Below are 17,366 nucleotides of genomic sequence, written 5' to 3' on the forward strand. Positions count from 1 at the left end.
TAGAAGGAAATTAAGACCATAAAAAGCTTATCCATTGATACAAATACATATCTCTGTAATTACATAATCTTTTCTCAACTTTGTTGAAAATAACACATATCTAACCTCTCGCCTTTTGCATAATATACTTTCTGAACAGACTAGAAAGATCAAAGTAGTGGTTTAACGTGTTCTGACATACAACCAATGCAGAGAAAATAAATGCGAGGAAAAAAAAGCACAAGGGACTGGCCCAGAAGTATAAAGAATAGACACTTAATTTATATTGATGTAAGCTGTACTACAGTCCATTCATATAGTGACTGAATCTAGTGACGTAAAACCAGTTTCAAACACATACAATTTTTAAATCAAACAAAGCCGGAACGCCTTACTGTAAAATGTGATAACGTTTTCAAAGAAAAAGAGTTAAAAAAAAAAATATTCGTTTCTCCTTAACATTTACAGACATACCAAATGGAAAAAAACCCCAACTGATCTTTGTGAAAATTTTGATCAGAAGAATTCACTGTATCGATAAAATATTCATGCAAAATTCAAGTGCAAAATTCTATGCAAAATTCTGTGAGAACTGACGAGGACTTTGAAGCTATGCTTGTGGAATCATGTACAAACTAATTTGCTTTGCTTTCTTTTTTTTTATAAAGAATACTTGATAAAAATCTTGAAAACGTATCATTCACATATTACGAAATCTTGTCCTTTTATACAAATGAAGTTTCATACTTAATCGTATGAAAGAAATAGCATTAAATCAAAAGAAAACAGATCAGCGATTTAGAACCAGATCTTTCTTATTTTTTTCTTTTTCTAAAAACTTTCATCGATTAAGGACAAAAAGTTGTACAATCAGAAGACGATTGCTTTTTTTTTTCAAAGTATACAAACATAGCCACTCGATACTCGCAAATGGAACACGCGCAACCTGCCATTTTTAGAGTCAACGGTTTGACTGTTTTAGATCACATGGTAAAAATTGTAACTTTCAACAGCAACTTGCAACAAATCACAATCTCTATCACAGAGCATAAGAAAACTCTTCAGACTTCTGTCCAAATGACATTTGGAAGGACACATAAAGTAAAAGAGTGACAATTTCGTCTGATGGCCCCGAAATAGTGTCACGATAAATCGCGGAGTTCCAGATTGCAACATAAAATATCCACTCTCAAGTAACAAATGATATGGTTACAACTAAAAATCGAAAAATAAATCGTTTTAGCTCAGCTCTGCCATGAAGCCCTGAATCATCAGTTTGAAGATAAGATTTTTTCTTTCTGCCAATCTACGCAAAATGGGGGCACCTATCCACAAACGCTCACATCGCTCAAAACAGATCACTGGGATAGTGGCTTGTCGTCGTTTCATCATCGTTTTGTTTCAAGTATCCGGCCCATTGTCTGGGTGTGTGTCGTCCGAATTGGGTTTTGAAACTAGGCTCTCCGCGTTCCTTCCCCCGTGATGATCGGAGAATCCGCCGTTCAGTCTAAGACTTTGGTTCGAAGAGTCCGTGTGACCCGTTGACGTCATCCTTAGGTTCTCTAATAAGAAAAGCAAACAATGTCGATCAAGTTACATGAAAAAAAGATCATAAGAACATCTCTCCTGTGGTTGACGTGATGCTGAGTGTTTCTTTCTGAGATGAAATAAGCAGAAGCTATCGTGACTTTATTATTTATTAGTGATTTTTCTGCATTTTCAGAAAGAAAGAAAATCCGTTGGGTATAGTAGAAGCTCAATGGTGCTGTTGGGTATGTATATGGCCCTGAAAATGGCCTGCCCACTCCCGACGTTTCGGCAAGCATGTTCTTGCCGTTTTCAAGTTTTCAAGTTTTCTCTTGAAAACGGCAAGAACATGCTTGCCGAAACATCAGGAGTGGGTATGCTCTTTTCAGGGCCACATACATACCCAAGAAAGCATACGTGGTGCACCGTTACTTTTTTATCAGACAGGTTGTATCAAGTTGAAAAGAAATGAAAAAAACTCTGATATTATACATATAATTACCTGTTATTGTAGCAACAACACCCAAGTCTCTCGTGAAAGAGTTTTTATTTGATTCTCATTTGTTTTTGAAAACTAAATCAAACATTGCCTAAAAGCGAAGCTCATTAAGTTGAGAGAAAAAGAAAACGTAGGAGCACTAACCCATGACGTATATCTACGATAATCAATTTTGGATATAATTTGTTACTTTTTAATCATCGGACTGTTGACATGGACTTTAGAATTCGAAGCCTATTATACATTGAATTCATCTCCTTGTACGACAGTTTGGAAAACAGCATTGATCGAGTTACCTTGGAAGTTCAGCAACCACGTGAGGGCAGTAGATCGGTTTCCTGGACTCGCGTGGCTTGGGTGATTGCCGTTTTGTGTCGGAACTGGTAGCTGGGTTGGGATACGAGTCGAAAAAAGGGTGTTAGGAACTTACCGTTTATTAATTTTTACTGAACTATTCTCCTAGAAGATATAGACCTGAATAAGATGCAAATTGTTTGGATAATTTTCATTAATTTCTTTTCTTTTCTTTAAAGATGGTATCTTTATAGAAACGTTAATCGGATTGGAAGCTAAAGAAAAAAAAAATTAATGATAATAAAGGGGGGGGGGGGGGAGAGGGTATATCTTCATGACCAGAGCATTCTCGTACAAAATTATTTTGATAAGATGAAAACTGTGGGACGAATTTCATATGCGTATCTCCCATGTGTTCAAATAAAGTTACTAACATTAAAGTCTTGGTAACACAATTATCGGATAAGAAGACTGCAATAATTCGTAATGTCACAGTAGGGCAACAACGTAAGAATATATAAAGAGAATTCAACATAATGTTTCCAATTTTCTTACATAATGAAATGAAAGAGCACTTGTCTTGTCTCTTTCAGAAGGCAGGGGGATATCATTACCTTTAACATAATTATTTCAGTAAAAAGGGAAAAGAATGTGTGTCTTTCATTAAAGTAACAGTGATCTGCTCTAATATTAAGAATTATTATAGTATTCTCATCCAGCGATGGCGGTACCGAACTTCAAAAATTCATAACATTTGAATGGATTGTCCCCTTATCCTCTATAACTTTAGCGATGCCTTCTACTAGCATTTCTGCATTCAAATCCATATGATGTTTGGGCTTCATTCCCCTTTACGAGTTTACTAAAGCTTTGGGGTAGAAGCGTATGTTTCTGTCATTTTCTTTGATTAATGTTCTTTAACAAAAAGTAATCAATAAAATCGATTTTTTTTTTTTTTTTTTTTTTTTTTTTTTTTAGGGTTGAATTCTCCGAACAAATGTGACTGAGAAAAATGAAAATCGCGGAGCTGCGTTTTATATTTTGTCATATCAACTTGAAATTATGGACAAATTTCGAACAATCACATCGTCAGAAAAGAAAAATTGGGACGGAGAGGTGTTAATCCTTATAATCAGACGCACGTATAAGTTGGGTGAACTACCTCGATATCAGTAATTTACTATACGATAAGGCTAAAGTACATTGATAAGATTTCCTGCTCCGCCAAAAAGAAAAAAAAAGATTATATGGGAAAATATCGAAAAGAAGAGGGAAAAAGCGCCGGGAGAGTAGGTAAGGGCACGAAAGCAAGAAAATCACGCTACGTATCCCATGTCACACTGCGAGTTTGCACCTGTTTTGATGCTTGTCCACCAGCTGGGGGTCTGAACGAAATAACGAGTTTCACCTGAAGTAACCATTGCTCACCGCGGAGATTTGATTTGCAGTACCGTAATTTCTTTGGGTGTTATTGTGAGGGTGTATCAGCGTTAAAAGAAAGAAAAGAGCCGAATGTAAAATTTGCTTTTTAGCCCCTTGATGCATGTGGTAATGTTGTTAAACATTGGGAACATGATCGGTGGTTGAGTGGCTCCTCCTTTTGCAATGTGATAAAAATGGACTTTTAATTTCATTTGATATTCTATTACTACATGAAAGATGATTTTTTTTTTTCATATCCCTATGAGCAACATCAGTTTTCCTCTCAGTTGAGTTTGTATTTTTTTAAAGACTTAATATAAGAAAAAGCATTTCATGTGTTTTAACGTAAAGTTACCAATGAATACAGCAGAAAGAAATGGCCATAAAACATCTTCCAACTCTGGTATGCACTTGGAATGCCCAAATCTAATGGGTTTTGTACCGCACACTTTATATGAGCGGATCTAGCACTGCTTCCAACAAGCTATGCGGTCTCTTTAGATAAGACATTCAAGACAACACCAAATGAATATCAGTTTATAACATTATAAACACACGTCCATCTTCTCTTTTACACGTTATTAGGGTAATGCATTTATGGGCGATATTCATAGATAAATGATGTGTTTGTGTGTATGAGTGTGTGTGTGTGTGTGTGTGTGTCAGATCTCTAAGACGAGGTGTGCTTTTGTTTTCATGGAATACTACTTGATATTTAGTAACTCTGATGAAGAAGGACAATTTTAATGTCAAACGAAGCATCCGTACATTCAAATGTATCAAGCTCACAAAAGCCGGTTTAAGGGCGGTTTTTCATATTCTTACTCTAAGCTTAGGTACATACCTATAGATATTATCAAAAACTTTTTTCCCGTGCTGGAAACAGTAAAAGTCATCACATATTCCACGGTAATAAATGTACTGTGATATTTCACAGTTTCACAATTAATGAAAGAAGAACAGACCAAACCGAACGGTGAATCACAAATCACAATGATATGTGAAATAAGGTAAAAATCACTGCTTACTCCATCAATGTCGAATGTCGCAGGCCACCCACACTATAGATAACTTGGTAAATCTCTAAACTTGGGTTTAATCGCACTTTCTTCTCTAACGACACGCCCAGTCAATAACGGTCTCATGGACAAGCGCAGGAAAGCTTTTACATGCACACAAACATGAATGCATGCACTATGCATTATAAAAATATTCAGAATAAAAGTAAACATAGGGTTTAAATTGATATTCAAAGGTCGTAAAACTATGTTAGAAATAGTTAAAAAATAAAACAAACAAAAACCCAAAACGAAGAAACATGATTCCTGGCCTTGTATCAATGAAAAATCCAGAATTCTTGTCGCTCTCCAAAGGGAGTAAGAGAGAGGGAGAGAGCGCGACTTGAATGAAAATGTAAGGCGTGAAAACATGCTGAATTAGATTTCTTCTCAGCCAGGTAAAACAAGAAGGTTCTTAAATTAACAAAGTAATCAAATCAAAGCATGTGGCAACTGTTGCAATTTTCCAACTGCGTGCGTCACGGCTTGGTGTGATGTAAAAGTATAGCCAAAGGTTACGAACTCATTTCGCCGGTCATACATACCTCGCGCCCTCGTTGATCTCAGCTCATGAGCAAAAGGCTTTTCGACTCAGTTACTAAGTAAAAAGCTTGAAAACGCCAAGCTTTAATACAGAAATGTCAAATCTTGAATCCATCCCGTGATATGAACTCCACAAACCTAGAAAACAGAATCGCGGGAGTTGCGCTTGACAAAGCATAAGCCAGAGTCGCGAACTTTCTTTTTTTTTCTCCATAAAACGGTGACATTATAGTCACAAACCACATGCAAGTTTGATGAGCTGATAATGTAATATCACTGGGTGTGCCACTGACATGCAAAAATTAATACATTTTTACGTTTCCATTTTTATTCTTTAGTGTGATTAAATGGGGAAAACATATTGATTCGTTCAAATCTTTTTTTTTTTATTCATGTTCCATATTCCACATTTCATACAAGTTTTATATTCCATTTGATTTGAAGCAGAAATGTTTTTCACACAATGGTCAGTTTGAACCAATAATGCACAAATGTATAAGGACATATTAATTATAATTGGCGTGTAATATGAGGAACCCACTAAAAAGCAAAGCTTGTAGGATTTGGGCTCCAAAAATATAACATAGGTTTTAGTACAGTATATCAATGTCAGAAGTGACGTAACATGCAAAATTCAAAATATCGAGAATATTACAATGTTTACGGGATGTACATGGTATAGTATATAATGTTTATGATTAACATATTATGGTATAAATGCTAAGAAAAGTAGCAAGTTGATCAAACTAATGAAGTCATCCGAGCGAGGCATCATTTGAGTATATGCAAAAAAAAAAATTTCAAGTGATTACGGCAAAATAATTGAACATAAGATTTTAGAAAATTGGCTTTGAGATTTTTCTTAAAGGAGCTTAAAGAACTTGAGTGCAACCGAACCGAATCTAACTCATTCCAGAAAGAAGGGCCGGTCGATGTAATTGTCTTAAGGGCTAAAACTGTACGAACAGGGGGAAAATGATAGGATTCACTGTGTCTTGTAGGGTAAGTATGAATATCACTGTTTTTCACAAACATTGAGGAAAATATACTAGGAAGGTCACCAGTATTCAACTCATACATGAAAATTCCAACATGATATAAATACAAATCAGAGTCTTGGTGGAGTTGAGACGTCACAATTTTACGCATTTGCGTGAGTGGTGCGACTGATATGTCCGACTTAAGATTTCTTAATTTTTCTCATAATTTGCCCAATTTTTACTGGAATATGTCCAATTATATTCGATTTTACTCCACTTAATAATGACGCCTTGAACGTGAGGTGGCTTTTCACTTACCATGGTATTGCAAAGGTGTCGATTTTTATTACTCTCTTTTTCTACCTTTCCACCGACTTCTGTTACTATCACCTACAAAATCTATTTTTTCATGAAAAGTACACATTCCATCGAATTTATCATTCCCTCTGCTTTCTGAAAGCGGTAATTCATGTGCTCTTTTGTTATACTAGAAACTGAAAACAATTATGTTGAATTTTCTTTATATTTTCTTCATGTTGTTTATGTCCATACATTACGTCATGATGTAGTTGTCTTCTTATCCAGCGATGACGGCACTGAGACTTTAAAAAAATCATAACTTTTGAATCAATACTTGTCCGATTTTCCTCAAACTTTTACTTTGTATGTTGTGTTCTACAATAGCTGCTTTCACTAAATGCACATATATACATGGTATTTGGGTTTTGGTTTCCTTTATAAGCAGACCACTATTGCTGACGTAGGTCCTACACGACTGAGCGTGACATGTTGGTAAGGGATGACTGAGCATTATTACCACCCAACGATAAATGGGTTGTTCGGCATGCAGGCGCGCTGAATGTTTGACGCCCAAAATCGTACGCATATCGCTCATTAATTGACCTATTTCTCAGTGCTAGGCTCAACGGTGCAAGTAGATCGAGTATTCAGAACATCCTCGATATTTCTGGACCAGCACCATACCGTGGCTCAATCGGATTAGCCGGCAATGGGGACATCAGTTAATACCTCTGTCGTTACAACTGCCGTACTTCATGATAGTATACTATGGTATATCTCAAAAGATGTGCTCACTTTTTGGAAAGCTAAGCTAGAATACAGTAAACCTTGTCCAGCTATCTAAGCTTACACTTTACAATGATGGAGGATGTGTTAACCCCCCCCCCCCCCCAACCACGTTGTATGACAGTATTTAGTAATATAAAATATTATGTTTGTATCTGTTTTTTTTAACTTTCTCCTTCTAATGTTTGCTGTTAATACTAGGGGCCTATGTTGTACCTGGAATATCCTTGATACTCAATGTGACGTTATAGCCATAACAAGGAACAAAATAATGAAATATAATTCCGAAGCGTGTCGAATGAAAATACTTTTCTTACATAAAAAGAATTAAGACTAGGTCATTCTATGGTTTAAGATGATAACTGATAGAAGTTATGAATGATGTGCATCTAGGTGTATAGGCCCTTACCGAGACAAAATGATGGAACGTATTTAAAGAAATAAAAATGACTCAAATATTTCAGTGTAGGTTTAAAATGCACTTCAAAAAATCACCCTGTTAAGAACTCAAACCTGTACCCATTGTGTCATGGAACTCAAATCAATTTCTTGTTTATCTGTCGGAAGTATTACATAATCTATATAACTTTATGTAATATATCATTAATGGTCACTGATTTTGTGATAATCTTTAAGCTGAGGTGTTATTCCAACTAAAGATAATTTGTTGAAATCAATCGCCCATATTCTAAAAGGTTGAACTAATTACCGGTACATACCTGTACATCTTGCTCCTCCGATAAGTGAAAAAAAATCGTTGTGTGACGTTAAGTCTTACACAAGCAAATAAAGGTTGTATTTTTTATTTTTTGTCTTTGACATATGACTCTAATTCAGGATTCTGATTTGCCATCATAAAGCATATTAGTTAAGGTATTATTGACCATTGGGAGCAGTGATTTAAAAAATGTTCGAGTAATCACATGTGATGCATATGCATGTGTAGGTCAGCTGTATCACAAAAAAAAAAAAAAAATCCTACCTTATAAAGATGTTGCAATAAAGCCTAAAATATAAGGAGACATCACTATTTTTCTCAATAAACCATTATTGTATAGACGGTTTATTCTAGAAGCAATTTCATCATAACTTTTGTTCACATTTTATATATTTAAGAATGTTAAACATTGATTATACTGATGAACATATTTTTTTTACATTGGTTCTTTCTATCCCTAGCGCACATTTTAGAACTATTTTGAACTCACTAAAGCCAGGTTTTTGTTTCATCTGCAAATGGTAAATAATGCCTTTAAGCTGGCCCTGCCATGGTCAAAGTGTTTGCTGTTTCCTCATTTGAAGAAGTCATAATCGAATGTACAAATGATGTTGGCAAGTAGTAAAAATTTATAGTGACTAGGTATGAATACTGTTATCACTTAACAAAACAATTTAACCGCACTTGATCTACGTGCATACTCCATTGTTTGTTTCTGATCATTCAGATTAAAAAGAAAATATGCTGTTATATGTAAATAAACACGGGGAAAAATACAGCAGTGATGGCATATTTTGTGGCACGATAATCGAGTGGAATTAAACACGAAGAGGGTTCCATACTGAAGTAATATAACTCTCGCTGGTTCTCCCATCTTTTTCCCTCTCTCATTTTGAAGGAAACTTAAAACATGCCAAAATACATCTCATGTTTTGCCTGACACAGCGTGATGTTATTGCATGATGCTGGGTACACATTTCGTTACAACTGAGAAGAGGGATGAGTTGAGCACGCTTCGTAATTGCCTCTAGACAACCCATAAAGGACTACACACACGCAAACACACACTCACACACACATACACACACGCACATACACACACACACGTTAACAGCACATGGTTTTAATCCCAAATTGCACGTAAGCACAATAATTATAATTCCCATAGCCTGTGTTATACCAGAGCACAATGATAGTTATATTTATCAGTACAGATTTCACCTGGATAAAAACCTCTAATTTCGATCATAGATTACAAAAGAAGTATACCTAACACACCTGTGCCCCGTTTTATCAAAAGGTAATAATCGACTTTAAATTTCCTTACCACATAGGCTGCCATAAACTTATGATATAGAAATCAAGTATATGATCAAAACTCATAAAACAGGGCCCAAGGGTCCGTTTCATGAATTCATCACATAACAGTCAGTACATAAACCTCAGAATGGCCAAAGTCAATTTCATTAAGTCCCTCATATACTTAACGAGCGACAAGTCTCTCATAAGACTTTCATGAAACGGACCCCTGGTGCACATCGAAAAAATCTTTTACAGGACTTACCACTTGATTAGATCCTGGTACGAGGTGTTTGACATGCAACACTGAAGGTAAGGGTGGTCTGCTGGTCAGTAAAGGCCGAAGGGGCAGCCGCGGGTGAGGTACAGTGGGCGGGTGGACGAAGCGGAAGCCGGATGGCAGCATGGGATACGTCACTCCCTGGGGATCCAGGGTTGCCTGAACCCCGCCTACAAAAGAGATCATCACGAGATTTCAAGCGTTGAGGTCTTTTCAAAACCGTATTGAAATGAAATTAGCTTTGTTTCCCCCAGAGATCTTCCAATACAGATTTAAAACTGGTTTTGAGCTGTAATATACAAAACTTCGTGTTTTACAAAAACTGGATCCGTCAATCTCCAGCAAACTATACGGACGGAAAGATTGATATGCAAGACGAACGTTATGTCTGGTTATAACGAGTAAATGCAAACAATGCAAAGTATATTGAGTAATCATATGATCAAATGTTCTATTGCTTTTTATAAACAATAATTGATTCATTGATAAGGATCCTTATGAAGTTGTCTGGAACTTCTTTTAACACATGTAATGTAGCACATAAACCCTTCATACATTGTGGACCTGACAAATGGAATACTTCACCAAAGTCAGTTATACTATATGTGCTTGTCATTATTCATTTTAAAGGAAGCAGGAAGGTAATACTGAGAAATTGATAAGTTGTGAAATGAATTCTGATTTGGCAGTGCTGCTCAATTCTAATTCTTAAATCCTGAAAATATTAATTCAGTTTTTGAATAGGTGATTGTATTACGATTCATTATCTGTTCACATCGGATTCGATTTGTGCACATTTTTTAAGTCTTATCGACAAAGACCGGGTAATTCCCTCTCTCCGCTTTGTATCCTTCCTGTTACCTTTCAGCCACAATTGTATTTTTCTTCATCATGTTAATGTGCTTTGACTGTATGATAGCCAGATTCTTCATCAGAGTATGCACAAACGCGTATAACTATAAATCCTCTGTCTCGTCTTGTGTGTTCACGTGCAAAAATCTCCATTCTCCGTTCGCTTCATTGATTTTCTATTTGCGTCTGATAGGTGCGTCCCAAATGCCTGCGAGTAATTTCACAGCTACGAACAGTCTGACATTCCGCTATAGTAGTCTGAAATATTTTTTACACCTGTTGCGGACAAATCGAAATTCCACGCAATTGTAGGAACGGGAAGATGCAGGTGGTGTTTCACAAAGGATTTAAGACGATCTTAAAGTTAAGATCAACTTACTAATTATAGCTTACCATGTTCAGTTTTATCTAATATTTTCAGAATTCACTTCAAATTGTCATCAAAATTTATACAAAATTCCTTCGTTATTCATTTCATTTTGCATACAAATGGCTGCATGAAAAATTCCCCAAAATTTTCACATCAATTTGAAGTTCGAATATAACTGATGACACACACAATATATCATCATTGTTCTGAGTTGATCTTAATTCTAAGATCAACTTCAATCTCTTGTGAAATACTCCCGGGATCACAGCCATTCACAGGCGTGAGATGTTACCTGCATCGCAGAAAATGGACACATTTATAATAATAAAGTAATTGCTATCATTTTGGCTATGACGAAAAAAGTAACTAAAGTGATTTGCTCATTGCAACAAAAACAAGAAAAGGGAGAAAAAATGTTTTGTTTTTTTCCTACGAGAGAGCTGTATCATGTGTTTGTGTGTGTGTGTGTGTGTTTCTTTTTGTCTTTCTTTTTAAAGGCAATTTGCCAAGCTTTGTTAGTTCTGCAATTTTTAAAAGTTATTGTATAGGAACACTACAAACTACAAGCCCTGCTTTTTAGCAGCCCCTTCCATTTCCAGCACTTTTGATTCGGTACTTGTCATAAAAGTCACAACATCTACTGTATTTTTCCTTGGTTACAACTTTGTATTAAGTAATGTCATTATGTTTATTTAAATGTCTTAGTGCAATTGCATTTTTGCTGGACATGAAATAAATGAAATAAAATTTCACCGGAAAAGGGACGTGAGAAATAGTTAAGTGATGGAAAAACATCATCTCAACATCACAAAATAAAAACTTACACTCTTAAAAAGAAAAGGGTATGGCGAGGAGTGACAGCGTTTTTAAAATATTGTATTCACCCTTTTATCCAGCTGAATCCAACAGTTAGATGTGCTAGATACAGCAAGAAAAGGGGTGAATACAACATTTTTTAAACGCTGTCACTCCTCGCCCCTTTTAAAAGCTGATTTACCCTTTACTTTTTAAGAGTGTACCGTGTATTTTGATGATTGAATTCATAGATGATAGGTAGTGCGAGGAAGTTATTGAGAAACAGGTTGTAAAGAAAATGATAATAATGATAACGGATAACATTCAGAAAAGACTTTGATACTTAATATGAAATATGAAAAATTAAATGGAAATACTCATGAGATTTACAAAGTCTCGAATGTGACCCTCCTTTTTTTTTTCTTGCCTAAGCCAGTCCTTTCATTTCGAAACAATGTTAAAGAATATTTGTAATGAGTCTAAATACATGTGGATATTCGAAATGTGTATAATATTGACAGAAAAGCTGCGGAACCTTTACGAATGAAACTCTATAGCCGAGGTCGCAAAAGTGTGACACATTTAATTTGCTGAAACGCAGTCTTGGAAACGGGATACCATGTGCACTTGTCGCATTTCAACAAATTATCTCGACTAACGCTAACAAGAGTGACACATAATATCACGATCTTGTTGTGCACACTGTGTAATAAGTGCGGCAGGTGAAAGGAATATACAACAAGGTCATAATCTTACATGTCGCCACGAAGTGAGGCAAAATTTCTGTTTAAAGAATCTGACCTCATTATCACCCTTATCGGTTTACATGGGTGATATCATGGTAAATCATGAAGTGACCTGAAACACATCAACTCGTCTTAGGACTCCTTCTTCGAAAAACTAATTTTGATGCCCAGCAAGCATGTGGTTGCTTTGAAAACTACTCTGAACCTCATTCATGAGAAATCATTGGAATTTAGACTACTTGCTACTTAGGAAATAAAGGAAGATTTTATGTTTACTAGGGCAAACTATCTGCGAAACTGAAGTAACAGTCCACTGTCTACATAATTTAACCATTTAATACAAAACAGGTGATATCATGCGTGCTAAGACTGAAGAGTTATTTCTTGTGCTGTCCCTCCAAAAGCGAAAAAAATATAATAATCATCTATCTGTCTAACACGCTTCGTAAATCGATGTGCAGGAAATTGTTTTCAGAGTCTAGATGAACTGGTGTGTTTCACGAAGGATTAAGATGATCTTTAAGGTTAAGATCAAGTTAAAAGTGATGGTCTGCTGTAGACTGTGTCTTCGATATTCTGACTTCCCGGTGACTTTTTTTTTTAATATTCTTTCATCATATTCATGCAGCTATTAAAGTATAAAACGACATTAGTGACAAAGAAATGTTTCATAAATTTGATAACAATCAGAAGTGGATTATGAAAACATTAATCAATTTGAGATGACTGTAAATCCTAAGTTTGTGAAACATCCTCAGATCTAAAATTTATCCCAGCTTCATTAGGCATGTTTTTATTGACTCTCTTTTGTGTTGTTTTGACATTCATATTAATTCTAAATCACCATATTAATTCTAAATCACCAAATTATGTGGGTAAGGCTTTCTTCCTTAAAACTGCAGTACCGTAAGGTCACATTTAACAACGACAGCATGGTAAATAACTTGTTATCATTGCCAAATGGCTGGAATACTTACCAGAAATGAAGCCGCTAGATAGATGTTTGGAGTCCAGGGGCGCCGGCAGAGTTGACGCTGTTAAAATATCTTGCAGATACCTGATGTACGAAATAGCAGCTCTAAGAGTATCTACTTTGCTAACTCGACGACCCGCTCTATGCGGCCACGGCAACACTCTTCTCAGCTGGTCGAAACCATAGTTGAGATGAGTAACTCGCTCTCTCTCCCTGGCATTCGCCTCTTGTCTTTTCGTTGACGAGGATTCGTTGTCGGAATCGTGCTGCTGCTTCTGAAAGTCGCTACGGGTTATGGTCGCTCGGCGAGCCCGACGGCCTCGCCTGAGGATCGGGTTGCCACTCACGAGGCGCGCGGTTGACGACAAGGCAGCTGTGGATGAGTGACGACAGGTGAAAGGCACTCGCCCGGAGCTCTGGCAGGGTATGGATGCCGAGAGGTGACTGTGAACATGCAGCGGCAGGGCGGACGGTAGAAGATTAATAGGTGTCGCAAACACCGCCAGAGGTGGGAGCGGCAAAGGCACGACGGGCTGTGGATGAATCAAATGGGATGGAGCCGGCGGTATCCCCGACAAGAAACGTGGCTCTGCCGCCGATGACAGCAGAGGTACGGGCTTGATGGGTTGGCACAATGTCCCCTCATTTACATCTAAAATACAACAATTTTGAGAGGAATTTTCGGCCGACTTTCTCGACCTGTCATCGAGCAAAGGTGTGCTTCTCACGTTGCTTCTACCCTCTTCCATCGACAAACTATTTGATGTTAGCCCTAATGAATGTGGGCGAGAACTATCATAGGTACATGCGCTTGCTGGTACATTTGTTACATTGTGTAGAGGCGAAAATGACACATGCTTTATGATGTACGGAAGGGGTACTGCTTGATTGTCCGAATTTTGATCTTCCGAGTTAACAGGCAATGATTTTGATAGACACAAATTTCGAATAACTGCCGGCGGCTTTTTGAATTGGTGTGTCCCTTCATCACTTGCATCAGACTTCTGGTCGGCTTCGCAGACGTGCAAAAATAGAGGTATTTGTTTCACAACTTCGGCCGAGGAGCTTGCGCGGGGTTCTACGCGTTCGCTGTCGCTCGAGACCGCGGAGCAGGTAGCACTGCCGTCAGATAGTCTCGACTGAGATCCTCCCGACTTTCGAATCGGTGTTATGCCGATATCAGCGCAGTCGACGAGCTTCCGATGTGGCAAAATCGCTTCGTCTTCGTCAACCGATGACACTTCATGAATCGTTGAAATATTCAACGAAATATCTGCATTGTTGTGTAGATTTTGTTCGTTGCGCGCAGATTCATTGTTGATTCCTTTTCTTTCGTGTATAGCTCCGTTGCTACGGGATGTCGATCCTGAGAGCCGATGTACGATAGCGGCTACGGGAGCCATAGCTTGCCCTTCTGTCGCTTGCGATTGCTCTCCTTCACTATCGTTCTGTTTGTATCCTGTGTCACCATGCGCTTCGGTTGAATTAGCCAGAAACGAATCATAGTCTACCCTAACATCGTCATCCGAGGGGACATCTTCAAAATTAATTGCATCGAAATGTCTATTGTCAAAGTATGTTAAAGATTGGACAGAGGCTCGAGCAACGGCATCATTTGAAATCGAGTTCAGGGTCATGTTATATCTTGTGTGCTCGTCACCAGAGCGCGATATTGACAACGATACATTTATTGGAGCTATCGTCTGCTGCAAAGCTGACGTCACAGAGGCTGTTGAGTTGCCTTGTTGAGGATTTCCTTCACTTGTACAAGTGTTTCTAACTCCCTGTCTGAAATCTAGAGAGCCACCCGAAATGCCGCCACAAGCTTGAAGAAAATTAGAGTTATTCGAGGCGCTCACCACGCACGAACCGTTTCCTGCGGCAACGCTATGGGTACCGTGTAGGCGTGGACCGCCAGTTGCGTTCGCGCTCAGGCAATATAGATGTCCGGTCCCTGCCACCGCTTCGGACCTTTCTGTCTCGTGAAGTTGGTGTCTGCGTACTGGTACCGCCTCTACCAAACCAGTATCAAGGTTGTGAATGTAAGCCATTGGATGCGGAACACTTTGGGAGCAAGAGGAAAACGAAACATTTTGAGTGGTTGAAAACTCCATTTTGGTCAGAAATAGCCTCAGGCCCGCTGTCCAACGGATACATAAAGCTTGCACGCTCACTCTTCGATTCATGTAATGCTAATATTAACTGCATGACAGGATTTCAGGCCAAAGACCCCGCGACGCTGTAAATTCCGGAGCACAAAAGATAGACTTGTTACTATTCATTCTACCTTCCACACTAGAAGCCTATCGCTAGAACCAGAAATATTTCGAATGCATCTTTGGATAGTCAATCTAGTCGCTTTCTTGCAATGCAGAGTCCTCTTTCTTTCTCCCTAAAAACAACAACAAACATTTACATGAATAACACAACAAAATATTTATTGTATGCATGGTGCATAGATTTTTAGTACTGGTGTATTAAACTGAAGGATGGAGACCACACAGTATAGCATCCCGATATTGTAAAACAGCTCAGACTCTAATTTTCTAAAATTAACGTCCCCTTGTACACACAAATCAAATGTCGTCATTTCACTTCAATGTTTTTGCCGGAGACATTTTATGTCCTAAAATACTTTGTGACGAATCAATATGAAGATATAACTGCCTATATTAGTGGGTTTAGCAATGTTATATGAAAACATTACCTGCAGTCTGGGATTAGTTGTGTGTGTGTGTGTGTGTGTGTGTGTTTGGGGGTGTTTGTGTGTGTGTGTGTGTATGTGTGTGTGTGTATGTGTTTATAGAGAGCTGAAAGCGTCTTCCATTTGATTTTAAATTCAATCTTTGAATTCAACAACAGTGATGGTTTGTTACAATCTAAAAGCTATACACTATGAGCTTCTCTGAAATATCATGGCATTCCTACACTATGACCCGTCATCTGACAAATTACAGTTTATTTATGCAGGAAAGATCTACAGCATGCATGCAGACCCTCTCCAAACCACGTGCAAGACAAATGTAATCTTATTCTTTCAACACATTTTTTTTTTTTTTTTTTTTTTTTTTACACACACACACAAACACATTGCGGCTGGCGTTTTGAATTGTACAACTTTGCTGTCAGCTATGAAGAAAAATCAAAGCGTATCTGACTCCGGCCGTCAGAACTACTATGAAGAGGCATTAGTGAGTTGCACATAACATCACCGTTTAAAAGATGCACAAAATGTAACCCCTCTGCAAGGTGTGTGTGATAACCGGCGTTGACGTTGAAAACTTTACACATGTATACTCCTATGATAGCGCGTCTACTGTAGCAGACGAGGGTGAAAATCCCACGTGGACTGAGTACATCGTCAACTCAATTGGAGAAGAAATGGGTTTCGAATTTTTCAGAGCACTGTTATCATTGTTCATGTAAAGGTACGTGATTGTCATAAAAATGGTTGATAATTCCACATTATTCTTTTTTTGTTGTTTTATTTGTATTATTATTGTCAGTTTGTTTGTTTTGTTTTGTTTTTTGTGGAGTCGTTATCTACTTGGCATTTCAAATGGACAAATAACATACACAAAATGAAGTACAAAAATAATATCAGTAATTTTAGTGGTTGAAGCGAATAGAGGTAGACGAATATACGGTTATAATGAACCATCCCTCCCCACGCCGTCTAAAAAGAAAGAAACACCAATTTCTAATGTATATAGGCGTTACTTAGTTGCCGATAGATGTATGTTTTTGTGTTTTGTGTGCAGGGAGGTGATTGAGAGGTCTCTCATACCTGCCTGGTTTGAATGTTTGCATGTCCCTCAGTGTGTCGGTTTGTATAATTTACAAAATAATGAGTTTGGCAAGAAATGTGATTGAATATTTTTTTCGACTGCACAAAAAAAAAAAAAAATGCCTCAAAGAGCACACACGCTGACTTGATACATGTCT

At 37.5% G+C, this 17,366-nt stretch overlaps 1 protein-coding gene across 1 annotated transcript; it reads right to left on the reverse strand.

The window, feature by feature from the left end:
- Window positions 1–1,380: 1,380 nt before the first annotated feature.
- Window positions 1,381–15,669, reverse strand: LOC140228504 (uncharacterized). The gene is made up of 4 exons (XM_072308736.1): window positions 13,426–15,669; window positions 9,671–9,855; window positions 2,302–2,392; window positions 1,381–1,541 (listed from the first exon to the last, which is right to left on the reverse strand). The coding sequence occupies exons 1-4, from the start codon at window positions 15,605–15,607 to the stop codon at window positions 1,381–1,383; spliced, it is 2,619 nt and encodes an 872-aa protein (XP_072164837.1). The 5' UTR covers window positions 15,608–15,669.
- Window positions 15,670–17,366: the final 1,697 nt, after the last annotated feature.

Source organism: Diadema setosum, chromosome 5, assembly GCF_964275005.1.
Source record: "Diadema setosum chromosome 5, eeDiaSeto1, whole genome shotgun sequence".
NCBI classification, from domain to species: domain Eukaryota; kingdom Metazoa; phylum Echinodermata; class Echinoidea; order Diadematoida; family Diadematidae; genus Diadema; species Diadema setosum.